The sequence below is a fragment of the Rhinopithecus roxellana genome, chromosome 5, assembly GCF_007565055.1.
Source record: "Rhinopithecus roxellana isolate Shanxi Qingling chromosome 5, ASM756505v1, whole genome shotgun sequence".
NCBI lineage: Eukaryota > Metazoa > Chordata > Mammalia > Primates > Cercopithecidae > Rhinopithecus > Rhinopithecus roxellana.
In genome coordinates, this window is record NC_044553.1 from 175083595 (window position 1) to 175111184 (window position 27590).

The 27590-nt window shown below is 48.0% G+C and overlaps 1 protein-coding gene across 6 annotated transcripts in view; it reads left to right on the forward strand.

The window, feature by feature from the left end:
- The first annotated feature begins 353 nt into the window (after nt 1-353).
- The window catches only part of DAPK2 (death associated protein kinase 2), a 143429-nt gene continuing 116192 nt past the window's right edge, over nt 354-27590 (forward strand). For 2 of the 6 annotated variants that reach the window (XM_010355466.2, XM_010355463.2), the window contains exons 1-2: nt 354-473; nt 6525-6622. In XM_010355466.2, the coding sequence (XP_010353768.1) occupies nt 6531-6622 (92 nt within the window). In that variant the 5' untranslated portion in view covers nt 354-473; nt 6525-6530. Of the gene's footprint in view, nt 474-518; nt 783-5945; nt 6001-6524; nt 6623-27590 lie in introns of those variants that run through there. The other 4 variants (XM_010355462.2, XM_010355465.2, XM_010355464.2 and 1 more) reach the window with 4 other exon arrangements.

The window sequence follows — 27590 nt, forward strand, 5'->3', positions numbered from 1 at the left end:
TGCCATTTTCTGAGGATTGTGCCAGACCATATCACACATACAAGCTCATTCAAATCGATTTCCAGATAAGGCCGGGGGAGGGTAGCCGACTTGCCCAAGATCACGTAGCATGTGCGCGGCAGAGCCGGTAGGGACGCGCAGAGGGTCTTGCTACCGACTCTCCCCGCTCTCCCGGGAGCCTGGGAGCCCTGGGGCGTCCCCTACCTGGCCGGGAAGCTGGGCTCTTGCCCCGGGGCTGTCCGGAGGGGGCTCCAGCAGGGGGCGCCCAGAGCCCCGTCCCGGGCAGTCGGGCGCGCCTCCAGCCGGCGCCTGGGACTGGGCTGGCCGCTCCGCCCCCTCGGCTCCTCGGCTGCTCTGCGGGCGGGCGCCGGGCGCTCTGGGAGGAGAGGACTGCAGGGCCGAGCCCAGCTCACCCTGCCGTGTCCCCAGTGCCCGCCGTGCCCGCCGTGGTCGCCGCAGCGCAGCCTCCCGCCGTGAGTAGCACCTGTCTGCGGGCTCGACGGGCAGGACGGGGCGCGCGGCCTGACAGTAGCAGCGCCCGGGGCTGGGGCTGGGGCTGGCGGGGCCAAGAGATCCAGGCACTCGCTCGCAGATCCCGGGCCCGCCGCCCCAGTGCCTGACGCCATGGCCTGGGGCATTGTGGCCGGCACCCGAGCGCTGGAGCTGCCCGCTGCTGCCCTGGGGCGCCCTCCGGAGCCTGGCACTTTGACCTGGGAGACAGGATGGGGGCTGTGGGCAGAGCCAAGCACTCAGCAGGGAGATGGGACACAGACGTCCATCAGGTTAGGCCCCCTGGAACGAGCAGAGCACGCCCAGCTCCCGGCCAAGTCTTCTCAGCTTGGGCCGACTCTCTCACCTCCTGCTCCCGCCTGGCACAAGGAGGTGATGCGAGGAGGGTGCTCAGATGTCTGAGCCTCCTGTGGGGCCGAATGAAGCTGTGGTCCCCGCCGTCAGGCGCCCCTGCCTGGGGCAGAGCTAGGGTGGGCAAGGGGCAGCCAGTACGCGTGCTGCAGGTTGGGGTGGAAGGGCTTGGAAGCGCGTTGCTAACAGTTGACTAGGACTCTGGGCCAGGCGTTGTGGAGGTCCCAAGGCCTGCATAGGTCTGGCTAACCCTCACTATAACTCTGCACGGTGGAAACTGGTATTCTTACTTTACAAAAGAGAAAACGAGGCCCAGAGAGGTGAGCTTCGTTGAAGCCGTGCAGGTAATGGTAAGGTAGGGGTGCACACCGGAGGAGAGGGCACCATAGCTGGCTGCCTCGGGGGCAGATGCAGGGACAGTGCCTGACATCTTGTACACTGGAATCCATTGGAGGGCAGCTGCTCTGGTTTCTGACACTGCGTTTCTCAACTGCCTCTGTGGAAGGTATTCCTGGGAGAGTCCTGTTGACCTAAGAGGCCCTGGTGCCTTGGCCTCTTCACAGCTAACTTCAGAGCCCTGTCCTTCCCCAAACCACTCATCTCCCAAGATGTTTTTTGAGCACCTCAAGTGGCACCACTGATGATTCAGCAGCTTCTGAGGAGACTTGGGCAGAGGAGTTAGGGGTGTGTGGATGTGGCTGGAGGTCTGCTCCTCTGGGGTAAGTTCCTGGCTGGCAGGAATGAGACCCGCACCCAGCCTGCCCACCTCCCTGAGGCCTCCTGATTTGTTAGCTGTGGGGTGAACAAGCAGGCTTCCCAAGGGAAGCTGGATCTTTGCCAGAGGGACCAAGTTTGTCTTGGGTCAACTCAGGCAGGTGGCTGACCTTCTGTGGGCCCCAGCTTCCTCATCAGAGACCACGATGGGTCAAAGCCTGGAATGTAGAGAGGAGCTCTGTAATGCCAGCGCCCCATCCCTTCTGTTGGTAGCCTCTCCAGAGCCTGAGTATGCTGATTCCTAATGGAGGTGTGTGTAATGAGACAGTCGTGTGTGTTTGGCCCAACCATTGCCTGCCCTCTTGCTGTGGTCCCGTTTCACTCACTTGCACTTGGTGAGGTGGGGTGAGGAACTGAGAGAGTTCACTTTGCAGAGTGAGCTGGGCCAGTGTGGGAGAGGGCTTCGTGAGTGTTGCGAGTTTCCTGTGAGGTGATCTTCCAGCCCTAGACACATCCTCCTAGCTTGTCCCTCAGGAAGCCATTGACTTTGCCAACCCTGGTGCCATCTTGGAGGAGTTGGGGTGGCAATCAACAGAAGAAACCCTGGGAAGAGGAGTAGGGTGGGTCACACATGTGATGTTCAGCGAGTCTCTTCCCTGTCTGGACCTCAGCTTCCTCTTGTAAAAACAAGTGGGTTAGACCAGACAGCAGTGGTTTTCAAACTTCTATTTCACAGTGAATTCTTACCCAGAACCCCAACATGTAGTATGGATAACATGGAACTGCTCTGGCTTCCCCTTCTCACCCTGGTGATCCTGAAGCAGGTCTAAAAATCCCTAAATAGATGATCTGTGGGATCCCTTTCTGTGGAGTTCTAGGAAATCTGTGGTAGCCCCCTCAAGTGTTGCCTACTATTAGAGTTGTAGGCAGGAATTTGAGTTCCAAGGACTCCTTCAGGAGAAATGTGGGCATTAAGGTGGGTATCATCCTGGGAGCATCTGGAGCTGATGGCCTGTGCCTCTGGCCAAAAGTTGTAACTGTGTCCCTCCCCTCTGCCATGTGATTTCAGCTTTTGAGGCTGGAGAGGTCCTTGTGCCTCTGGGTCCTTATCTGGGTCATAGCTGGTGACAATAATTCCACCTCAGTTTCACCCCTTTAGTTTGTTTCTAAACTAGTACAATGCAAATTCTCCTTAGGAGCGGTGTTAGGAAAGTGCTTGAAGTGGTTATCAGTTGTTTTATCTGATGAGCATCTGAGCAGCGGCCTTGAGAAAGGAGGCTGGGGAGCTAAGTTAAAATCAGCCAACACTTATATAGTGCCTGCTGTATACTAGCCTACTACAAGGGGTGAGAATGTCACAATTCTTGCCCTTATGGGGCAAGAGGAGGGAAGGAATTCACGTTATCCAGGGACCATTTAAAAAATTACACATGGGTTATCTCATTTGTTTCATATTAGTTTCATTTTTTAAAATTATGTAAAATTTTGACCACATACAAAATAAACCTACATCCCATATATCCGTCTAACTACCACCCAGATCAGGAAACAACGTTGCCGGCACCCTGAAGCCTCAGAAGCTCCTCTTCCAACTATCCCGAGTAAGGGGATAACCACTCTTCTGACGTCTAGCACCATGCATTAATTTTCCCTAAATGGGATCACACAGCATGCAGTCTTTTATGTCTGGCTACTTCCATTTAACATTATGTTTCTGAGATTCGTCCATGTTGTTGCAGGTAACAGTAGTTTGTTAATCTCATTGCCGGATAATGATCCCATTGTATGGGTATATAGTACTGCAATTTGTTTATCCAGACTTCTATTGATAACTGTTTGGTTGTTTCCAATTTTTAGTTATTACTAATTGTATTGCGGTGACCATTCTAACGTGGATCGTTTGGGAAAACATCTGCATGCATTTCTCTTAGGTATGTCCAAAGAAATTGCCGAACAGTTTTCCAAAGGTGGTCCCAGTGTATACCCCTCCCAGCAGTGTTGGAGAGCTCTAGTTGCCGCACATACTCACCAACACTAGACATTGTCTTACGTTCACTTTCCATGGAAAGAATGTGAAACTCAGAAAAGGTATCTGTGCTCAGCTAAGCACAATGTGCCAGTAAGTGAAGGAGCTGGGATTTGAACCCTGGTCTATGTGATGACTATGGAATCTATTCCCACCCTCTGGGTTAGACATAAACGTAGCCAGAATGTGATCAACTCAAGCCCTAAAAATGTATGAAGAGCCCTCTTGGGGAACTTGAAGAGGTGGAGAATTGTCATCTGTTTTTGGGAGGGCAAGGATCATGGAGCCACACAGAGATGGTAGCATTTGGCTGGGTCTTTTGGGAAGTGGGCAGTTTTGCCCACTCTCCAGGGCTTTCCAGCTGGGCCTGCCCTGGCAAGGGCCCCACTTCAGCCAAGACGTAGCAGGGATGAAAGTTTTAAGGGCATGGGAAAGGTCAACTTTGACAGGAATATAGGATATGTAAGGGAGGAGGCAAAGGCTGGAAAGATGACCTAAGCCTAATTGGTGGACCTAGTTTGTCCCTAGGGGGCTCACCTGCCCCCCCCCCCCCCCCCCCCCCCCCCCCGCCACCCAGGATGTAGAACCCCAGGCAGAGGCTCACCGTTTTGCTGGGAACTGGGGCTTCTTTGAATCCTACTCTCAGCAAATGGAGCTGGCCTCTCACCAAATGGGAGATCTTAGCTGTTCCTGGGACCACTCTCAGGGTTTCTGCCAACAGAATTTTTTTGGAGTTTCCTGCTTCCATCTAGCTGTGTGAAATTGGTAACCCCACCCCACAGGACCTGACCCAAATTGTTTATTTGGAAGGAAAAATTGTTTTTTCAGCAAAAATAAGATGGTAGATAGTACTCCCTTTACTCCCTGGGCCAATCTCAGGAGATTTGCCAGGATGTTGGGGGTGAGGGGGCGCCAAACTTCTGATTATGGTCAAGCCAAACTTGCTAGAGGGCTCCCTGGCGTGGGTTAAATCACAGCAATAATCATCTTTCTTAGTTGTACAGTAGTTTATATCCTTATCCCCACATGGATGTGTGAAGTATGTGATATAAATAGTATCACTCTGTTTACAGGTGAGGGGATGAGTCCCAGAGAGGGTGCCCATCTGCTGTGGGTCACAAGGCTAACATACACTCACGCTAGTCTGGAACTGGGGCTCCTGGAGCCTGCTCTTTTCATGCTTACCCCGGCCCTGGCCAAGCATGGAGGATGCATGAGGGAGCCTGGGCACCCACAGGCAGGTGACCCTGAGAGTAAGCCCTGTGAGCCAGGCCAGCTCATCCTGAGGGTCTTCAGGTTCTGTGTGCCTCGGTGGAAGGGAGAGAGGTAGATGGCATCTTGGTAATGAAGCTCTGGTTTGCAGGGGGCTCAAGTGGTGGAAAGAGGGTGAAATCTATATACCCCCTGAGAGTTAGGACAGCTCCAGCCACTTGGCGTTGATGAGATGTGCCCTTATGGAATGGTTCCTCCACCTAGCCTGGTGAAAATAGTCTTTTGGGGTTCATGGAGCCCACATGTGGTTGGGATCTGATTGGCGGTCAGCAGAAAAGCTGCCAGTGCTAACCAAAATGAGCTCTGAGAGGCCTTTGCTAAAGACCCTTGGAAGACAGATCCACTGGCAGCTGGTTTTATTCTTGCGATTTGCAGACTGTGCCCTGGGCCCTGCTCTTGGGGTGTTGTCCAGAGTGGCACGTGGCCGTCCCAGGAATGGGTAAGCCCCTTGGGGCAGAGGGATCCCAGGAGAGGATGCAGACAGTCTTTTCTGGTGGAGTGGTAAGTGCTCCCCATGGCTCAGAGTTGGCCTATGGCTTTCAATGAGATGCCTGGGGCAGGCAGAGTTGGCTCGATTTTACAGATGAGGACACTGAGGCCCTTCTGACAAGAGAGGAGATCACAGGGCTAGTTGCAGGCAAAGCTGGAACTAGCACCTCAGCCTCCTGACTCCTGGCACCTTTTGGAATTTGCCTCGCTCCTCCTGCCCATCTTTCTTTCGGGGGTGATGAGTGAGAGAGTTTACAGATTAGTTCAGACACGCAGTTGGGTGGTACAACCCCTGAGGGAGCTGAGATCATGATAATGATCTCACCTTTTAACAGCATTTTCTAGTTTACAAAATAATTTCATGACTTGAAGTTGATTTGACAGTATTAGCCCCATTTTACAGATGAAGAAGCTAAGTCTCTGGCAGCTTAGGTGGCTTACCCAAGCAAGACTGGGACTTGTACCTAGGACTTCTGACTTTAAAACTAGTGCTTTTTTTTTTTCTTTTTCTTTTCTTTTTTTTTTTTCTATTGCCCAGGCTGCAGTGCAGTGGCGTGATCTCGGCTCACTACACCTCTGCCTCCCGGGTTCAAGTGATTCTCATGCCTCAGCCTCCTCCCGAGTAGCTGGGATTGCAGGTGCGTGCCACCATACCCGATTAATTTTTGTATTTTTGGTAGAGATGGAGTGTCACCATGTTGGCCAGGCTGGTCTCGAACTCCTGACCTCAAATGCTCCACCTACCTCGGCCTCCCAAAGTGCTGGGATTACAGGTGTGAGCATCGTGCCTGGCCTTTTTTTTTTTTTTTATAAAACTGTACAATAGCTGCCTCTTTTTGCAGTAGTTTTGAATTTAATGAAAACAAATAGCTGAAGTTCACCATGGATGTTTTTCTGAACTTTTTCAAACAGATCTGAAGACCTGAGGAGCTCTCCTTTCCTGTCTCCTTAACAAATTTGAATTCATGTAAATTAAATAAGAACCACACATCATCAGCTGCAAGTGAGAAAAGGCTTGAGCAGGGCAGTTCTTGAGGAGCCAAGGCTGTGGATTATTACTAAATTATTAGCTCCCTTGCAGCCAATTATGTTTAGGCCTTAGACTCTTAGGCTTGTGCTAATCTGGATGACTGTCCTAACCACAGGTTTCTTCTCATTTCAGGGTTGTATGTTCGAGGCCTCAATGAGGAGCCCAAACATGGAGCCATTCAAGCAGCAGAAGGTGGAGGACTTTTATGACATCGGAGAGGAGCTGGGGAGGTAGGAGACTGTGTAAGAGGTGGGGGGATGCCGAGGGAGCCAAAGTCATGCTTCTTCTAGCACAATTGTCAGTTGGTGTTGGAAGGCAGGGCCACAGGACCAGTGGGAAGCTTTGAAAATGAACCTGAGGATTATTCACCTGCCTGGGTGACTTTGCACATAGTCATTGCTCTGAAAATAATGACTTGCCAGTAAAAGGGATGAGAATTGTTGAGTTCTGTGTTTTCAGCATAATCTAGCTGGCAGGGAAAACCTTCATGATTTTTGTTTGATCTGTTACTTTCTTCATGAAGTTCCCCCAGGCTCTGGATAGAGACCTGACTTGTTGGTTTTCTTCTGAGTCTCACTTGGGATTCTCCATGGTTCCCAGGGTTTTGTTTTAAGCTTAGAACCTGGATGGGAGGTGAGGTAATCCTCCTGAGAATGGATTTATGTTGAGTAACCAGCCACACGAGCCCTGTCATGAAGTTTTCCTGGGATCTTTGTTACTTGGTGTATTTTCAGGTTTGCTGAGCCCAGAATACAGCCAGGGTGAAAATCAGATCTGATAGTACTATAGTTACTATTTGGATAGAAATTAAGGTTTTCTGAAGCTCTTTTCTTGCCTTCCATTTCTACCAGCTGCTAAGATTTAGGTGGTAGTGTAGTGATTACAAAACAGCAGTCCTGAAGTTTGAGTCTCACAACAGTGCATGAAATAGGCATTATTTTTACTCTCATTTTCCAGATGAGGAAACTGTGGTCCAGCATTTGGGCAAGTTGCCCAAAGTTGCTGAGCCAGTGAGTGACATAGCCAAGGTTCTGGCCAGTCCATTTTGCACCTGCACACCTGTTATGCCCTCTCCCATAAGCTTGGCATTTGTACACTCACACATGCTCATCAGAGCACCTAACCTCACCCCTTCACACACAGTGCAGCATGAAAACATGGGAATTTAGAGTGTGTAGACCTGGAAAATCTGAGACGGGTCTCAGTTAATTTAGAAAGTTTATTTTGTCAAAGTTGAGGAAGCATGCCCATGACAGCCTCAGGAGGTCCTGACGACCTGTGCCCAAGGTTGTCACAGCACAGTTTGGTTTTATACCTTCTAGGGAGACATGAGACATCAATCAAATATGCAAGATGAACATTGGTTTGGTCTGGAAGGGCAGGACAACTCCAACTCTAAAGGGAAGACTCTAATGGGGAGGGGGCTTCCAGGTCATAGGTAGATAAGAGACAGATGGTTTGCATTCGTTTCTGGTCAGCCTTTCTAAAGAAGGCAATCAGATATGCATTTATCTCAGTTAGCAGAGGGGTGACTTTGAATAGAACGGGAGGCAGGTTTGCCCTAAGCGGTTCCCAGCTTGACTTTTCCCTTTAGCTTAGGGACGTGGAGGCCCCAAGATTTAGTTTCCTTTCGCAAGTGTCTACTGTATCCAACAGGCAAAACAGGAGTTCTTTTCGCTTTATAGAACTCCTAGGTCAGGACTAATTGTCTTGCTTTTTTTTTTTAACTTTCAAAGATAAAACAGGGCTTCAAAGCCAGAAGAGCTTCACTCCAAAGAGAATGAGACAGCAGGTGCTTCAAGATCAGGGAGCTCATCCTGGCTGGCAGGATGGTGCGTGGGGGAGCAAATAACTGCAGAGAACCCAGAGGGGGATGACTTCTCCCAGGCTCGGGCCTGGTGAAGGGATAGGAAAAGAACATAGGACCAGAGGCTGGGGTTGGTCACTGGAGCCTGCCTTATGGGAAGCCAGGTTCTCTTTGCCTCAGGTTCTTCTCCTGCCCTTGGTGGCACCAGCAGAAAGGTGACATTCTCAGCAACAAACCACGGCCAGCCCTGCCAATGGTGCTCGATTCAGTGCCCTCACTTGGCCATGCCCTGCGTGTGAGTACTGTGGGTACCAAGATGAGCAAGATCAGACAGTCTCTGCCCTCCTGGAGCTCCACCCTGGCAGCGAGACAGCTACACACATGCTAACAAGGGCACTCTTGGATTGGACTAGAGTCTGGGTGGGCAGAGAAACTGAGAAGTTGTGGGGAGTGGGACTCTGAAGAAGGAAGTAGAACCAGCTTCCTGGGGATTGCATTTATGATTCCTTCTTAGTCTTGTCTGTCCCTGACTCCATATATCAAGGACATGTGCTATTAGACCCAGAAGAGACCTCATGTTTTCTGGTCCTCTACCTGCAACAGGGTGTGGAGATCCCATGCATCTCATAGTCTGGGATGTCTTGGGGTGATTCTCACCTCCCCTATTCTTCTAAAGTGCTAATGGGGCAAAAGGTGAGTAAGCAGCAGATGAGGCCCAGGGACTAGGGGCCAGGGGCCTTTGGAGTGGCCAGATGTCCTAGGATTTGTGGTCTAGAGGTCAGATGACCTAGAAGGCCTTTAGAGGTCCTGTCTTTCAGGCCTCTCACTTGACAGTCGAAGAAATGGAGGCTCAGAGAGGGGAAGGGTCTTGCCTGGGGCCACAGAACAGGCTAGAACTAGAGCTGCCTTTGGATGACCACTCAGCTTCTGAAGGGACAGTCCTATTCTTCTCTCTTGCCCTCCTGGTCTTCACTTAACATATTCTTGGGGACCTACTGTGTGCCATGCACCATCCGAGCAGTGGAAAACAAAACAGACATAGTCCTGTCCTCTGGCAGTTTATGCTCCCCAGGCTGGTGGAGAAAGGCACTAGATAAGTGGACGCTAAGGGATAAATCACCATAAGGTGTGTCAAGGGCTAAGAAAAGAGAGAAAAGGATGCCCTGCAAGGGAATGATGGGGGATGTAGTTCCAACTGGGTGGTTAGAGAAGATTGCTCTGAGGAAGTGACTGCTCATTTGAGAACTGAGGGGTAAATGCATAAGCCAAGTCAGCAGCATGGATGAGCCCTGAAGCGGGGAAGTGCCTGGGACCTGGGGAGCCGGCAGGAGGCTGGTATGGCCTTGGAAAGTGGGCCAGGGGCAAGCAGTGTTACATGAGGCTGATGGAATGGGGACTAGATCCAGTTGGTGAATTCCCTGCCAACACAGAGTGGTGGAGAGGTTTAGCCTTTGGGGTCACATGGGTTGGGGTTTGGGTCCCTGTCCTAGTTGTGCAACATTAGGACAGTCTGCCCTCTCTGAGCCTCAGCTTTTTTACCTGTGAGACAGAAGGAGTACCATTACCTAGCTCATGGTCATGGGGATGAAATGAGATGCCAAGTCGGGAATCCCTCTCAGAGCTGGGCATGGGGTAAGTGTTCATGAACAAGAGCTTCTGGCTTTCAGCAGTGACCAGATCAAGCCTTTGAAGTAGGTTTGTAGTGTCAAGGCCCCATCTTCTGCCTCTGCAGCCTTCTAGGAGGAAGGCGTGGGACTCTGCAGGAAGAAGAGCAGGGGGATCATCCTGATGTCTGGGGAGCTCAATGTAAACCTCCTTACTTGGCTGTCAGTGAGTATCCTAGTGTAGACTCAGGGCCCTCTCACTGATTTTAGCTCTTCATTAAGTCCTAACTATGCAAAAATGAAAATGTACAACAGTTTGTTACATGTAACAGTGAATAAAGCTCAGACACGTAATGTTGAGCAAAGGAAGGCAGACTCAGAAGGGTCTGTACTGCTTTATTCCATTTGTGAAAGTTCAAAATGGGCAAAAGGAATCAATGGTGCCAGAAGTCTGAATGGTGGTTATCCTTCGGGGACTAGTGACTGGAAGGGGGCACAAAAGGGATTTCTGGGGTGCTGTATTCTGTTTCTTGATCTGGGTGTCTGTTTCACAGATGTGTTCATTTTATGAGTATTTATATGAAGACATACATGCATATGGGCATTTTCCTGTTTATTAGTCCTTAACTAAAACTGTATAAATATATATATATATGTATTTTTGTTTTGTTTTGTTTTGAGATGAAGTTTCACTCTGTTGCCAGGTTGCAGTGCGGTGGTGAGATCTCAGGGGGTGGGTGCTAGTAGGTAGGCCCAGTGATGGTTTTGTGAACTTCAGCATAGAAAACTACTGCATGCACGATGATATAAAGTAATTTAACATCAGCAGCAGATAATGAAGAGTGATTCCTTGTTTCCTATCCTCCTGCAACCTCCGCCTCCCGGGTTCAAGCTATTCTCCTGCCTCAGCCTCCTGAGTAGCTGAGACTACAGATGCGTGCCACCACGCCCAGATAATTTTTGTATTTTTAGTAGAGATGGGGTTTCACCATACTGGCCAGGAGGGTCTTGATCTCTTGACCTTGTGATCCGCCTGCCTCGGCATCCCCCAAAAAATAAATAACCTTTAATTCTACTTCCTGCCCTGGCCTGGTTCACATGTTTCTGATTCCTTTAGAGGCTTTGTCTATCCTTATCCTATGAGTAAGAGCGTCTCTGTAGGAAAAGCTTTGGATGGAAACGGGATACCCTGGCAGGAGCATCCTGCACTCTGCTGGGACCCTCCCTGGCTCTGCGTATTTGCCTGATTTCTAGCTTCCAGCGCTGAGTGCAGGCAGTTGGCTGTGCTCACACTTTTGGCACCAGCCCGCTTGGGATGCTGGAGGTTGTCTGCTGTTTCTGGGAGTGTTTGGAGAAACGTTGGCTTGCAGACGTTGGCATCTCCCAGCCTTGGTAGCAATCAGTAGAGCAGAGCTCATAAAGAGAAACTCATCCAACTCCTCATTTTATAGATGAGACTAAGGCCAGAGAGGAGAAGTGGTGAACTGGTGATAGAACCAGGGTGGGGTCTGGTGGTCTGACTCCTAGCCCAGGACTCTGGCCACCACATCTTAAGGACCCACAAGACACAAAGTAATTTCTTCCTTTAATTGGAATGCTTCTGAGCAGTGGGAGAGAATATAAGGGAAGGAAGTCTTTTCTGTTTGTACTTGAGGGTAGTGTAGCACGGTCAAAGTTAGGAGAACGAGGCTTTGGGAAGGAGTGATGTTTCTCAGGGGGAGGGTGCTAGTAGGTAGGCCCAGTGATGGTTTCGTGAACTTCTGCATAGACAACTACTGCATGCACGATGATATAAAGTAATTTAATGTTAGCAGCATATAATGAAGAGTGATTCCTTGTTTCCTATCCTTTGATTACTTTCCTTTACTTAGATGGATTTTTTTGTTTTTTTTTTTTTTGGTTTGTTTGTTTGTTTTTGTGAGATGGAGCCTCACTCTGTCACCCAGGCTGGAGTGCAGTCGCATGATCTCACTTCACTGCAACCTCCGCCTCCCGAGTTCAAGCGATTCTCCTGCCTCAGCCTCCTGAGTAGCTGGGATTACAGGCACCCACCACCATGCCTGGCTAATTTTTGTACTTTTAGTAGAGACGGGGTTTCACCATGTTGGCCAGGTTCATCTCAAACTCCTGACCTTAGGTGATCTGCCTGCCTCGGCCTCCCAAAGTGCTGGGATTACAGGAGTGAGCCATCGCACTGGGCCAGATTTTCTTTACTTACATTATATTAACATAAAATCATAAGACGTTTCTGTTGAGCTGGATTTCAACAAAAATTTAATCCAAATCTACCATTTTATAGATGAGGAAAGTGAGGCCCATAGAGGGGAGGTTATTTGTCTAAGGTTGTAAACAAGAATTGGAGGAAGTAGAACTCAAAGGCAGAACCTTCTTGACTTCTGTGCTGGTTTAAAAAAATAAACAAACAGGCCGGGTGCGGTGGCTCAAGCCTGTAATCCCAACACTTTGGGAGGCCGAGACGGGCGGATCACAAGGTCAGGAGATCGAGACCATCCTGGCTAATATGGTGAAACCCCGTCTCTACTAAAGAATACAAAAAACTAGCCGGGCGCCTGTAGTCCCAGCTACTTGGGAGGCGGAGGCAGGAGAATGGCGTGAACCTGGGAGGCGGAGCTTGCAGTGAGCTGAGATCCGGCCACCGCACTCCAGCCTGGGCGACAGAGCCAGACTCCGTCTCAAAAACAAACAAACAAACAAACAAAGAGATAAGAACTTCTTAAATCTACATCCAACCTTTATCCATAGCCCCCACTTCTCTTAAGGATCTTACCATTACCCCACATGTCACCTCTGCCCTGAAGAAGACAGCAACCATATAATTGCTACCACTTAGAAGAGGCTCATGTATGCAAGACACCCTGCCAGACACCCAACCTGCAGTCTCCTTGGGTGGGGATGAGAGACTTGGGTGGGGGAAGGAGCCTCTGCACTAAAGCCTCAGCCTTCCTGAACGTGGACAAAGGATTCCCTGAGGCAGTCATATTGATGGGGGCAGGGGGTAGCCAGACTGGAGTCTCCCAGTGGGATCATCTGTGGTTAAGATCAGCCACCACACATTCAGCTTTGTCAGGACAACCTCTTTGGGGAAAGAAACAACATCCTCTAGGAAATGTGTGAAGTTCAAATTTTCCCAGGCTGGATTCAGTAGCCCAGTCTAGCCACACTGGGCACTATAGAAAACAACAAACGTAGGTGTTAGATTTACTCATCTCAGCCCTTGGCAAAAGAGCTTCTAAGACTAACCCTGAAGCAAGGGGGCTTTTATGATCCCTTTTAAATTAAAAAGATGTTTGTTTATTATAGAAGTTATTCAAGGTGAGACGGGGGCTGTGGCTCACACCTGTAATCCCAGCACTTTGGGAGGCTGAGGCGGGCGGATCGCCTGAGCTCAGGAGTTCGAGACCAGCCTGGACAACATGGTGAAACCCTGTCTCTACTAAAAATACAAAAATTAGCCAGGCGTGGTGGCATGCGCCTGTAATCCCAGCTACTTGGGAGGCTGAGGCAGGAGAATCGTGTGAACCCGGGAGGCGGATGTTGCAGTGAGCGGAGATAGTGCCACTGCACTCCAGCCTGGGCAACAGAGTCAGACTCCGTCTCAAAAAAAAAAAGTTATTCAAGGTGAATGTCATAAAATTATGAAGAGTATAAAGTAAAAAGTAGACTCCCTCTGCCTTCTTGCCGAGTCTCATACCTCACAGGTAGACTTTGATGGTAATTTTCTTCTATTGCCATTCAGAACCTTTCTAAGTGAAGCAAGTGTATGTGTGGACAGAGGGGACCACATGACCATAATGATCAACAACTTGCTTTTCTCACTTAATGAAATCTGTTGAATATCTTTTTATAGCAGTGCAGGTAGATCTGTGAGACTTATTTTGGATGAATGGTTTTTTTAAATTAATAAATTTAAGGCTGGGTGCTGTGGCTCACACCTGTAATCCCAGCACTTTGGGATGCCAAAGCGGGTGGATCATCAGGTGGGGAGTTAACCCAGCAGCTATTTTCCTTCCTTCCCTTCCCCTCCCCCTCCCCCTGCCCGGAGTCTCTCTGTTACTCAGGCTGGAGTGCAGTGGTTCAATCATGGCTCATTGCAGCCTCGACCTCCGGGGCTCAAGCAGTCCTCCCACCTCAGCCTTCCAAGTAACTGGGACTACAGGCATGTGCCACCATGACTAGCTAATTTAAATTTTTTTTTTTTTTGAGACAGAGTCTCCCTCTGTTTCTAGACTGGAGTGCAGTGGTGCCATCTTGGCTCACTGCAACCTCCACCTCCTGGGTTCAAGCAATTCTCATGCCTCAGCCTCCCAACTAGCTGGGATTGCAGGTGTGCACAACCATGCCTGTCTAATTTTTTTTATTTTTAGTAGAGATGGGGTTTCACCATGTTGGCCAGATTGGTCTCAAACTTCTGACCTCAGGTGATCTGCCCACCTCAGAGTCCCGAAGTGCTGGGATTACAGGCATGAGCCACCACACCCACCTAATTTTAAAATTTTTTGTAGGGACAGGGTTTTACCATGTTACCCAGGCTGGTCTTGAACTCCTGGGCTCAAGCAGTCCTCCTATTTTGGCCTCTCAAAGTGCTGGGATTATAGGCATGAGCTATCACACCTGGCTATTTTTATTTCTGAATCTTGCCTACTGATCTTTGCAGGGGTATTTCTCATACCCACAGACCTCCTGCCCTTTGCAGCTACTGTGTCACATGCATTTGCATGTAGTTCACATTCCCCCAAGTGATAAGCGGGGGCAGGTTGGAGAGGCTGGGCCGAGTAGCACTAATGGCCCTATAAGAGCCAGTTATGAGATGAGACTTATCTGGCAGTTGTTTATCAACTCTTTGAAAGCAGGTTCAGAGCTGTTCTCCTATTTGGAATATCACTGCAGCACTCAAGACAGAGGCCAGAGGCCCCCAGAATGTATGTGACTTATCTTTGCTCTTGCTGTTTCCTCACTTTTAGAAAAATTATACTTTTTCTTCAAGGTCCAGATCAAACACAGTCACTCTGACAAAAGCGGCCATGCCCCGTCCCATCCATCCCACTCCCTTCTGTCAGATTTAATTACCTCTTATTCTGGACCACGTCTGTGATCATACCTCATGTTACACATAGGGTTTTCCTGGTCATCCTCCCTGTTGGACTGAAGGTTTCCAGGCTGGGTTCCTGTGTACATCAGCTTTTATCCATCCATCTCCTCTGCTGTGGTGTCCAGCCCAGGCCTTTTATACTTGATAAGTGCTTAACACCCACAGACACCCATAAGTTAACTGTAGAACATCTGGAATCTGCCTTGAGTTAAATTTAAATCTAAGGCAGAAAACCTCAGCCAAGCAAGCTCACAGCCCCCGTAAACCCTGGAATTCGTGAATGTCCAGGATTCCCCAAACACAACGTGGGAAACAAAACACAGAAATTACTTCTATTTACTGGACATACATTATTATGTTTAATTCTTATAACACCTTGTGAAGTAGTTATTATTCCCATTTTATAGATGAAAAAACTCAGTCTCCAAAATTTTAGGTAACTGGTTCAAGAAAGACAAACCTACCTCATCAAGGAGATGCCAAGTGGACATGTTTGTGATCGGAGAGGCACAAAAATCCCAGGCCAGGGTAGTGAACAGGGCTTTGCCCAGAGGAAGTTTCTGGCTTTTATTTCCAACAGTCTTTGAGATTTTCTGTGTCACATAGAGGTGAATTTTTGTTAAATTATAGAATTAGGCTGAGGCGAGAAGATCGCTTGAGGTGGGGCAATCCTCCCATCTCAGTTTCCTGAGTAGCTAGGGCTATAGGCACGTGCCCTAGACTTTGATAATTTTAAAATTTTTTGTAGAGATGGGTGTCTTACTGTATTGCCCAGGCTGATCTTGACCTCCTGGCCTCAAGCGATCTTCTCACCTCAGCCTAATTCTATAATTTAATAAAAATCAATCCAGGAGATTCTTCAGAGGTCATCTATTACAGTAAAGGCCCAGGGCTCAGGGTGGTTGACGGTGAGTAGGGTTGGGGGGGTCAAAGAGTTTGTCAGTAAAAGGGGCTGGAAGGCAAGGAAGGGAGGCAGGGAAGATATATCCATTCTCTGCATAGGGCAGCAGTGAGGACCACACCAGGCCACCAAATTCACTTGGTGGGATTCCATCCTGCAGCCTTGATGAGGTTCTTAAACCCGTGAGACTTGCAGCCACAGGACTATGGCCCAGTTCAGGGTTGGGGAGTGGCCACAAACAGGAGAGGCAGGTAAGGGGAGCAACAGCCCCGTCAACATCTAGGTGCAAAGGTATCATATTTACATCATCTTTGGTCCTGTCAACACCACAACAGACTTTGGTTTTTGGTTTTGGTTTTTGTTTTTGGAGACAGAGTTTTGCTCTGTCGCCCAGGCTAGAGTGCAGTGGCATCATCTCAGCTCACTGCAACCTCTGCCTCCTGGGTTCAAGCGATTCTCCTGCCTCAGCCTCCCCAGTAGCTGGGGCTATAGGCACCTGCCAAGTACAGCTAATATTTGTATTTTTAATAGAGACCTAGTTCCACCATGTTGGCCAGGCTGGTTTCCAACTCCTGACCTCAAGTGATCTGCCCGCCTCGGCCTCCCAAAGTGCTGGGATTACAGGTGTGAGCCATTGCGCCCAGCCATACAGCAGACTTTAGACAGAGGGGTGTCAGAGAGGGGCTCCCTACGCTGGTCCTCCTGAGGGGTATAGGGAACTGTGAGCTGGCCAAATGTAAAACGGTACAAGTGACCTCTTGTTACTCAGGTTGTAGACTGAGAGCTAGATGAACTTGGTTAATAGCAAGGAAACCTCCTCCACCACAGCAGCACCCTAGACCAGCTGGTGGTTTCCAAAAGGTTAGGGGTGTGTGTGGATGTGTGTGTGTGAAGGAGCTCATGAGTACGTGCACGTCTGTACTGTATGTAGGTCACTATCACAGTCAACAATAAATATTCTTGGGCACCCACTGTGTGTCGGGGAGGAGACTTAGGGCTCAGGCCTTGCCCCAGAAGAGCTAAGGCTCAGTTGGGGCACAGGAATACTCCCCTCCTAAGCAAATGAAATGAGATGTACTAGACCATGTGCTAATAGTGGAACCCAAAAACACGTTCCAGGAGATCAGAGGAGGAAGCTATCACCCTGGGTGGGGCAGGGTCTAATCCAGGAGAGAGGCCGGTAACTACCTCAAGGGTGAGGGCTCTGCCACAACCAAGGAACAGAGGCCCAGGCTTGGGCAAGAGGGCATGTGGAGAGGATGAAGGGATGGGGCTGCCAGGAGGACTGACGACTACAAGGGGCCCTGGGTGACAGAGGCTGTGGATGAGAGAGGGAGGCGCTTTCATCACCCATTGTTAGGAAAACAAAGCACAAAGCCACTCAAACAAAGTGGCTGCATTGCACAGCTTGAGTTAGAAGCTCAGCACACAGTGCAAATCGCTTGCCCTAAGGGTAGGTCTCATTGAGCTCTGTCTGCATTATGGAAACGTAAGAGCTGGGGGCGGGGGGCAGTGCTTCTGTGGGGGAAATGGAAACCACCAGTGTGCCTGTATCTTCTGGATAGCCTTGCTTTTCTACTTATTTATTGCCAGCGTGTACATTTTGTGTTGGATTGTTGTTTTTTGACTCCATGTTGTTTTTAAATATGTACCTTTCCACAAATCCAGAGTTCATCTACTTAAAAATATTTTTGTTTGGAAATAATTTGGAATGTGATAAAAAAAGTTATAAGAATAACAAAACTCCCGTATACCCTTGACCTATATGTACCAGTTTTTAACGTTTTGTCATTTCTCTCTCTCTCTCTCCCCTTCTCTACCTGCCTCCTTTCCTCCTTCCTTCTTTTCATCTGTGGGTTATCTGTCTGTCTGTCTCTCTGTCTGTCTGTCTGTCTATCTACCTGCCTACCTACATATCCATCCATCCTAGTTTCTAAACCATTTGAGGATAGGTTGCAGACATTATGCCTCTTCACCCCTTAATACTTCACTATGGATTTCCTAGTGAAGTGTTAAGTACATGGACATTCTCTTTCATAACCACTATACAGTTACAAATTCAGGCATTTAATACCGATAAAATATTTTTACCTAAGCTATCACTCTTGCTCTAATTTTGTCAGTTTTCTTATTAGTGTTCTTTATAGCTGTTTTTCTCCATACAGTGAAAGATCCAGGGCAGGATCATGCGTTGCATCTTGTTGTTATATGTCTCCAGTCTCCTTTAACTGGGAACAGCCTTTTTTTGACTTTCATGACACTAACATTTTTAAAGACTACTACACTATTAAAAAATAAATAGGGTCGGGTGCAGTGGTTCATGCCTGTAATCCCAGCACTTTGGGAGGCTAAGGTGGGCAGATCACTTGAGGTCAGGAGTTCGAGACAAGTATGGCCAACATGGTGAAACCCCATCTCTACTAAAAATACAAAAATTAGCCAGGTGTGGTGGCGCATGCCTGTAGTCCCAGCTACCCAGGAGGCTGAGGCCAGAGAATCACTTGAACTCCAGAAGTGGAGGTTGCAGTGAGCTGAGATAGCACCTCTGTACTCCAGCCTGGGCAACACAGTGAGATCCCATCTCAAAAAATATAAACAAATAGATAGATAGATAACAGTTTATGTACTTCTGTTAACTTCATAATATTCTATCCAGGTATGCCCAATTTAGGTAACTTTTCCCTATTGTTTCTCACTGCTAAAAATATTGGTGTTTTGATGAATATATTTGTTTAATTTCCTCTCTGCATTATTTTGGTTGGGTGTATTCCCAGAGGTTGCATGCCAGGTCAAAGGTTATGACTTATTTCCTTAATGGTTTAAACTGGAAATAGTGAATCACTTTACAGTGTCATCAGCATGTACTTATTTCCTTGTGGCTTTGCCAATACTCTTTTATTGTTTTTATGTATTTTTGGTAGCTTATAAATATTGTAAAGATACATTAACATTTTCACTGTGGGGAAATTTAAAGTAGTTCAAGTTTTCTGTACTTTCTCCTTAATTTTAAACCATATTCTCTCCTGCACTTTACTTTTCTTCATGGTGTTTGCATTTCATTTTTATCTTTTCTTTTCTTTTCTTTTTTTTTTTTTTTTTTTGAGACAGGATCTTGCTCTGTCACCCAGGCTGGAGGGCAGTGGCGTGATCACAGCTCAGTGCAGCCTCCGACCTCCTTGGGTTCAGGCGATCCTCCCACCTCAACCTCTTGAGTAGCTGGGACTGTAGGCATGTGCCACCAAACCTGGCTAATTTTTGGAGTTTTTGTTTTGTTTTGTTTTGTTTTGTTTTGAGACAGAGTCTTACTCTGTTGCCCAGGCTGGAGTGCAGTGGCACAATCTCAGCTCACTGCAACCTCCACCTCCCAGGTTCAAGTGATTCTCCTGTCTCAGCCTCCCAAGCAGGTAAGATTACAGGCACGCACCACCACGCCCGGTTAGTTTTTTTGTATTTTTAGTAGAGACAGGGTTTCACCATATTGGCCAGGCTGGTCTCGAACTCCTGACCTCAGATGACCCACCTGCCTTGGCCTCCCAGAGTGCTGGGATTACAGGCATGAGCCACCGCACCTGGCCTCATGTTTTGTATTTTTTATAGAGACAGGGTTTTGTCATGTTGCCCAGGCTGGTCTTGAACTCCTGGGCTCAAGTGATCTGCTTGCCTTGGCCTCCCAAAGTGCTGGGATTACAGGCAGTGAGCCACTATGTAAGTCACCATTATATTTTAATGGATATTTTGAAGTTCCAGTAGCAACACAAGATAGGTAAGGCAAACATAATAGTTTTCCCATTTTGTAAGTGATAAAAAGGAGGCTCAGAGGCTCTACCCAACCCAGGCCAGTCAGGACTAAAGGCAGAGCTCTTCCCTATAGACTGATGGTGCCACCTTCCTTCTCTGAGAAGTAGAGTATACATGTCTTTAAGGGGCCTAGAACTCCTGCCAAGGGGTCTGCTCCTTTGTCTCTGCTTTTAGAAGCTGGCTCACAGGATTTTCTTAGGAAGTTTTCTGAGAGAATACCATTGGGAGAAGCGGGTGCTTGGGATGGGGAGTGCTTTTGAGAGGGCAAAAGGGAGAGCTTCTGTCCTCCACCTTGCTAGGGAAACCAAAGTGAGGCTTAAGAGGTACCCTATCAGGCCGGGTGTGGTGGCTCACTCCTGTAATCCCAGCACTTTGGAAGGTGGAGGTGGGCAGATAGCTTGAGCCCAGGAGTTTGAGATGAGCCTGGCCAAACATGGCGAAACCCTGACTCTACGAAAAATACAAAAATTAGCCTGGTGTGGTGGCGTGCTCCTGTAGTCCCAGCTACCTGGGGGGCTGAGGTGGGAGGATCACTTGAGCCCGGAAGGCAGATGTTGTAGTGAATGGAGTTCATGCCACTGCACTCCAGCCTGGGCAATAGAGTGAGAGACTCTCTCAAAAAAAGAAATGAATTAAAAAAAAAGAGGTACCCTATCACCTCAGCTGTAGCAAAGCACCTCAGGGCTCTGGTAGGGAAGGTGGGAGGTTGTGTGAGACCCCGCAGCTTCCAGAGCCTTCCACAGAGTGGATGGCTCAGCCCCCAGCCTCTCTTCTCGAGATTGCCCCTCACCCCCAGTCAGCCATCCACAGGGTCTAGAACCAGGAACTTTCACCTGCAAGGGCTCCTACATTTTTGAGTGTGGGACACAGAAAACTATAGCCCCACAGCCAAAATCAGGCCAGCACCCTGTGTGTGAGTGGTCTTGGAGCTAAGATTGGCTTTTACAGAGGAACGTTTCCAATAGATTTGATGATAGAGAATGCTAACTTTAGACCCCAATTAAGCAAAATGTTATCCATCCCCCACAATGTCCATATTTCCATTCTTCTCATTGGAATACCTGTATTATAAAAACAAAATAAAACTCAATTATTATATTTTGAATTTCATTAATTAATGAATTAAAAACTTAAAAACTTGTGGAAATTCCATTTTCTCCTTTGTTATGCAGATGCCTACATAATATCCTACATTTTGCTTCTTGGCTTGCAATACCTCAAATATTTACCATCTGGTCCTTTGCAGAAAAGGTGGGCTACTCCTGATCTACTCCAGTAGGGTCTACCATTGAAGCAGCAAAACTGTAAAAGTAATTTATGATGGAATGGGGTGCAGATAAAATTGAAGGTGCAGTGTTGGGAAAGGAGGATGCAGCGGTGAGCAGAGGCCACCTGCCCCTCGCCCTGACATCCCTCCAGGGACTCAGGGCCCTGGGAAGCCCAGAAGCACTGTCCACCTAGGTCAATCCTGCCCTCTTCAGAGTGTGGCTGGGGTAGGAAGAAGAAAGGGAGCTCTGGATATTGGGGATCGAGTGTCTCCTCTACACCTGGCCCTGCCCTGCACTAAGCTCTGAGGTATGTTACCTGGCTTCATCCTCTTACAGTCCTATGGGATTATAGGTATTTTTCCCTTTTTACAGATGAGGAAGCTGAATCTTAGAGATTGAACTAACTTACCTTGGTAAGTGTCTGAGCTGGGATTTAAACCTATGACTTCTGACTCCTGGTCCAGTGTTCTCTTTGAAGTACCAAGTTGCCTAGAATTTTCTTTCTGTCTGTGACCCTGGGATCCCCTCCAGAGAACAGGGATGGTGTCTGGGGGTCTTGGTGGTTTACTGGGGAGCCTGCTGAGGGTCCAGTTGTCCTGTGTCTAATCCATTTCCAGGGCTGGCACTGCCTCCCTGCTCACCTCCACCTCCTTGCTGGTAGCTTCTAACCCTGAGGCCTTAGGACCCTGATCTTGAATCCTGAAACGCCCCTGGTGGCCTGGCCACAGGGCCTGAAGGGTGACGAAATATCCTCCCCTCCTTGGGGTGAGTTTTATTTAGCACGCTGGGGGCAGGCCCCACTAGTTGAACTTGACTGCTCAGGGCTGTGGTGTGTCTCTAGTTGGTGAAGCATTCCTCCCTGTCTATGGTTTGCAGGCTAAGAGACAAGATGGACTGGGCAGAGGGGAGAAGGGCAGTGGAGAGACCTAGGCAGAAGGACAGGCTCAGGGCAGGACAGCCTGGCAGTGACTGTTTTGGGCATTGGAATCACCAGGTCCAAGTCTGATCCTGGCTCTGCCACTCTGAGCTCCTTGACGCTTTGCACTTGTAGGCTCTGTTTCTTCATCGTAAGATGGTTGCTATCTCACGGGGTTGTTGAAATACCACATGTGGAATCTGAGTCTCTTCTTTTCCAGCTTTCTGGGGTCTCCATCCTTTAATGTCCAAATAAGAACAAGCATTCCATTCCAGGCAACAGGAAGTCCTGTTCCCCAACCCAGGCTTTCCGAGCCTCCCCAGGGCATGCTCACATCTTCCTCCATGCCCTAGGCCCTTGCAACTTGAGGATCACTTTCCTCCTTCGAGACAAGTCTGCACCTCCTCTGTGACCCTGGAGTCTCAGGCAAGGACCCTGGCCCATTTCTGAGTCCCTCCCTTGCCACTGAGACTGGTTGCAGGATGAACTGATTTTCATCTAAGGCTTGGGGTTGATGAGAGGAATTGCTGCACAGAGAAGGAAATGGCTTAAAGTTGGGTAACAAAACCTCTGCTTCTTTGACTTCTGACCTCTGCTGTGATACTAGGGCCTTCCAGGACCCCAGCCTAGGCCCCAGATCTGCTACCATCCTTTATACTTACCACACAAGGGAGACTCCCCTTTTCTTTCACATAGGCAGTTAAACTCCTTGTTGTTGCGGCACCTCCCTGAGTGGACCCCAGGCCTCTCTTTTGCAGAACCAAAGGTCCTTTAAAGTTTTTCTTAAATAAAAAGCCATCTCTGACACCCACGCAATGCAGTCTTCTGCCTCCTGTAGCAGATGGTAATGGTTTTGAGCAGCCTTTCAAAATAGCACCTTTTCCATTCCCGCCACAGATGTAAGGGACATAGCGTGGCACGTGAGAAGTGCCCAGCAAATGGTTGCAGATATCAACATCATTTCCTTAAAGGCCCAGTGGTCATCAGTTGTTTTGAAGAGTTCACAGGGAGGAGTTGCAGTGAGGCCCTGGCCTCGGTATTTTTTATATGCCTCAGTTTGGGCAGAATGTACAACTGGATCCACCATTAGTTCTTCAAAATGGTACTTGAGACACATCAGAGGCTCTCAGAGATGTTAGTTTATTCCTTTCCTCCCTTGATTGAGTGAGTCGGTTTATTATCCTCTGTCCCCACTCTGTTAATTCTCTCTCTTTGCCTTTGCTCACATTAGACATCTGCTGGGATCTGCCCTTCCCCCACCATATATGTGTCTACCACACCCAACAGTGACTCCACAAGCCAATTCCTTTATGGCTTCTAGGTTTACTTCCCACTCCTAGGTGTAGCCTTTCAGTGGCCACCTTTTCCTTAGAGTCCTATGTTCATCTAGGTCTCACCCATGCATTGAGCCCTACTCAAGTTCTGCTTCCTCTGGGAAGCCTGCCCTGACTACTGCAGGCAGGGTTGGGCAAGCCTGTTCTGTGTTCCCACAGCATGTTGTGAATATTCCTGTTGTCATTCTTTGCCTGAGAGTCAGCTTTCACCCTCCTCCACATCGCCCCTTGACAAAGAGAAGAGACTCTCTAAACTCTTGCTGAATGAAGGATGAATAAGTTAAGATGGCAGCAACTAAAAGGGAAGGTAATGAGATGGTGAGGATTGTATACTGGTACCTACAGTGAGTCTCCCAGCACTTTTGCCAGAAAATTTGTGGCAGAGATACCCTAAGAGGGTTTGGAAAGAGCCATTGCTCATCATGCTATCTTAGAATTTAGACTAGAAGGGCCCCAAGATATCATCTGTCTAACCCCCTTTGATGAACTGTGAACTCTTTTAGGGCTTGAGCTAGAATACACACAAGTAGTCTTCACTTGGTCTCGCTCTGTCACCCAGACTGGAGTGCAGTGATGCGATCTCGGCTCACTGCAACCTCTGCCTCCTGGGCTCAAGAGATCCTCCCACTTCAGCCTCCTGAGTAGCTGGGACTGTAGATGCACATGACCACACTCAGCTAATTTGTGTTATGTTTTTGTAGAGACGGCATCTCGCCATATTGCCTAGGCTGGTCTTGACCTTCTGGGCTCAAGTGTTCACCCGCCTCAGCCTCCCAAAGTGCTGAGATTACAGGTTTGAGCCACCATGCCCATTGGGCTGTGAACTCTTTAGGATCATTTAAAAATTTTAAGTAGTCAGTTCTTTACAGAAGTAGTCACCATGCACAAGGGAACTCGTCTGTTGGGTGAAGTGAAGAATACTTGTATGTATTCTAGCTCAAGCCCTAATTCCAGCTAATGCTGTCTTTAGGAAGCTCTTCTCAGAAATAAGTCTAGGAAACCTTTGCCTAATGCTTTGAAGAAAATGACTGTTAACAGAAAAAAATAACTTAAACTATTTAAATGTTAATAATTGCAGATGCTCTTTTAGTAATAACGGTGTTATACATTTCTTTTTGCCTCTGTGAGATCACCCAATAGCCACTACCTATAGCATTGCCAAGATTAGTTCCCTTGTTGATATTCATCAGCATTTGGATGATTACCCTTGGAAAATTGTACTCTGTGCCTGTGGTTTGTGTTTCTAATATGTTTCCCTTCCCTTTTTGTTACCTTTCCTCTTCCTGGGTAAGCGCTTCCAGACCAACGTCCAGGCCATCTCTACCCTATCCAGCGTCTGATACAGAGTCAGGAAAGTGGCTGGCAGATTAAACTGAATGATGTGACCAACTTAGTCTCCTTGCTTTGCCCACTCTGCTGCCAAACTTACCTCCCAGTGCTTCCAAGCTTTCTCCTCTCTAGCTGCTTAGTCTAAGCCTTTTTATGAGATGTTCTTTTTCTCCTTTCTGTCTCTTCTTGTCTTCCACTTACCTAATTCTACTTAGTTCTCAAGTCCAGTGAAAATACTTCCTGTCCCTCTGAGGTCTTCCCACGGGTTCTTCCTTCCAGCCCCATCTATCCCTCCAGCTTTGAGCATCCATAGCCCTTAGTGTCTGTGCCTCATACACAGTTATTCCAAAGTAGAAGGTTTTCTGGGGATTCATTCTGTATTTCAAGCCAGATTGTGAGCCCATTGAGGATGGGGCCACGTTTTATCCTTCTTTGTGTCCCTTCCACCTTTGGCATATGGCTGGATCCACAGTAGGCACTCAACGAGCACAGGGACTGGTACAGCCGTCAGCCGTGCTTAGCCAGCTTTGAGGCCCCAGGGGCGCTCAGCTTGTGTCCGCAAGCCCAGGAGAAGGTAGAAATTCAGCAGCAGCATTTTCATCAAGGCCCTGCTCACATGAGCTTCTTTATTTTCTTGCCTGGAGGGGATGGGGCAGGGGAACAGACCAAGTGTGCAGAGCTGCTTGACATCCCAGCAACTGTATGGAATGCTCACTCACGCTCCCTTTCATGTGCCAGAGTCACCCCACATTGCAGTATCATCCTGTGCTGATGTGAGCCTGGGGGCCCCTGTCCTGTTCCTCCAGAAAGTGACTGAAACTGAACCCTACTGAAGTGCCTCCTCCCAGGAGAAGATGACAGGGCTTCCCCTTGTGGGCAGGGTCTGATCTCAACTGAGGGGAAAGATGAAGAGAAATTTTGTTGCCATGGATGTTCTAGATCGGGGTTGTGACTTTCTTTAAGGCTAATGATAAGAGGAGTAGAAAGACTTATCTGTGGCATCTGGCATGGACTTGGAGTAAAGTCCATCTGGCATGGACTTGGAGTAAAGAACTTGCTTCATATCCTGCTTTGGCTACTAATACGTTAATGCACTTGGGCAAGGCACTTTCTATCTCTGGGCCACGAGGCATTTTGGTGGCAGAAGTGAGACCTGAATGTGGGTCTTTGCACTCCAGGTCCGTTGCCCTTTCCATTACTCCATAGAAACACTATAGGCATTTGGTATCATACCAAGTTACCTATCCTTTCCCTTTTGATTTATTCCTTCTAGTACCTGAGGTGCTTTTGAGAACAGGGACTTTCTTTAGAGGCCTGCTGTCAAGGGGCTACCCTGACATCATTCCATGATTCTCCGACATTTCCTTTCTATAAATATTTTTCTTTAAGCCTAGATTTCTTTGTGCTATCAAATGGGTGTATCTCTTTTGTCAACTATAAATCCTTCCCAGAAGAGATGGCCAAAGTAGTGCTGCTTTGGTGAAGCAAGCGATACCTTTCCATAGTTGGTGCTTAATAAAAATCTGTGATGTGAATGAATAAATGACAGCAAGATGCAAGAGAATTGATGATGTCATGGTATCACCTTAATCATTACTTCGAGAGAACATGCCACTCTTGGGGAAGACACCCTGTGAAATTGACCATCTCAGAGCAAGTGCCCAGTTTCCAGTCCTGATGAAGTGGGTTCTGTCCCCCACTGCCTTCTCAGCTGTTTCTTCATGTTGATGCATTCAACAAGGCAGTGCAATAAGAGTGTGCTGGCGTAGGAGAGAAAGGGGTCCTGGCTTTGACTCTGGAGCTGCATGTGCTTAGGCAAGTCCTAAGTTTCCTTTCCCCATCTCTAACATGTAAGTGCCTTCTGGCACTTAGCGTCCTGCAACTTCATGATTATGTGAAGTGTTCTTGCTGGGCCATGGGCTGTCTACTCAGCTGGGGCAGGAATCACTCATCTAGAGCCATGGCTTATGGCACAGTAAAGCCTGCGGGTGCCACTGAGACTGCTTCTGCTGAGATTAGACACAGCGGTTTGGCACCAAGTCTATGACCAGTGGCTGTTTTTAGCAACATGGCTAGTAAATATTGACTCTGTGGCATGAAAATGGAAAGCAGAGATGACTATGTCAACTCACTCAGAGGATAGAAGTTCACCTACCTCTGGTAAGATGTAGTTATGCAGCGCGTAGGTGTGTCACTAATAAATAAGTTGTTTGGGGGCAGGGAGAATGGAAAACAAGACAAGGAAGCATTCCATGGGCAATTAACAGATGCTTTCCTGTCTGCACTGTCTGGCTGGCTTATTCATTTCTTTACTTTAAAATGAATGGATACTTACATACACACAGGCATATACAAAAAAAAGGCTAGAAAGAAATACACCAAAGCATTCACTGTGGCATTCTCTAGAGACAGTGAAATTGCCACAGATTTGTACTTTCAAATACTTTTTCTCTTTTCCTCATGGTCTACAATGAGCACATATTACTTTTGTAATCTGAAAAGGACAATGTATTAGACATAAGATAATTCTTTCTGAAGAGTCTGAAGGAGCTTTCAGAATCATGCAAGTACCTCAGACCTTTGTGTTTTGCCTACTGGACACTGGGTAGTACCATAGTTATCAAAAGAGAAAAGTCCATGTAAGAGAAGCTACTCTTTTGAATAAATCCTGATCTAAGTGTGTTTACTGATATATCCATAAAAGCAGATGTGGTGGGAAAATATTGCAGTCATATAAGATTTGAGAATCTTTTTCTGTGTAAACAGACACTTAACTGCTTTGGGTGCATTCTGTACTTCACAGCAGCTAGCTCCGCTTGGCCCAGAAGTGGGCAGGTCTGAGACAAGGTACTCTGGTAAATGGTTGCATGTGACCTGAAGGTGGAAGGAACCGGTTCTGGAGGGTTGACTAGACCTCAGGGTTTGGAGTGTTGGGGTGGGAATAGGGGTGAGAATGGGATTATAGTAGTAATTATCACTGGTTAAGCACCAACCGAACACCAGGCACCATCCACATATTGTTATAACCTTACAAAGCCTTATTGGATAGACATTAGCCACCTTTTAAGGAGGAGGAAACCAAGGCCAGGAGAAGTCACTTCTCTAAATGCTCAGAGGCAGTGAGCAGCAGG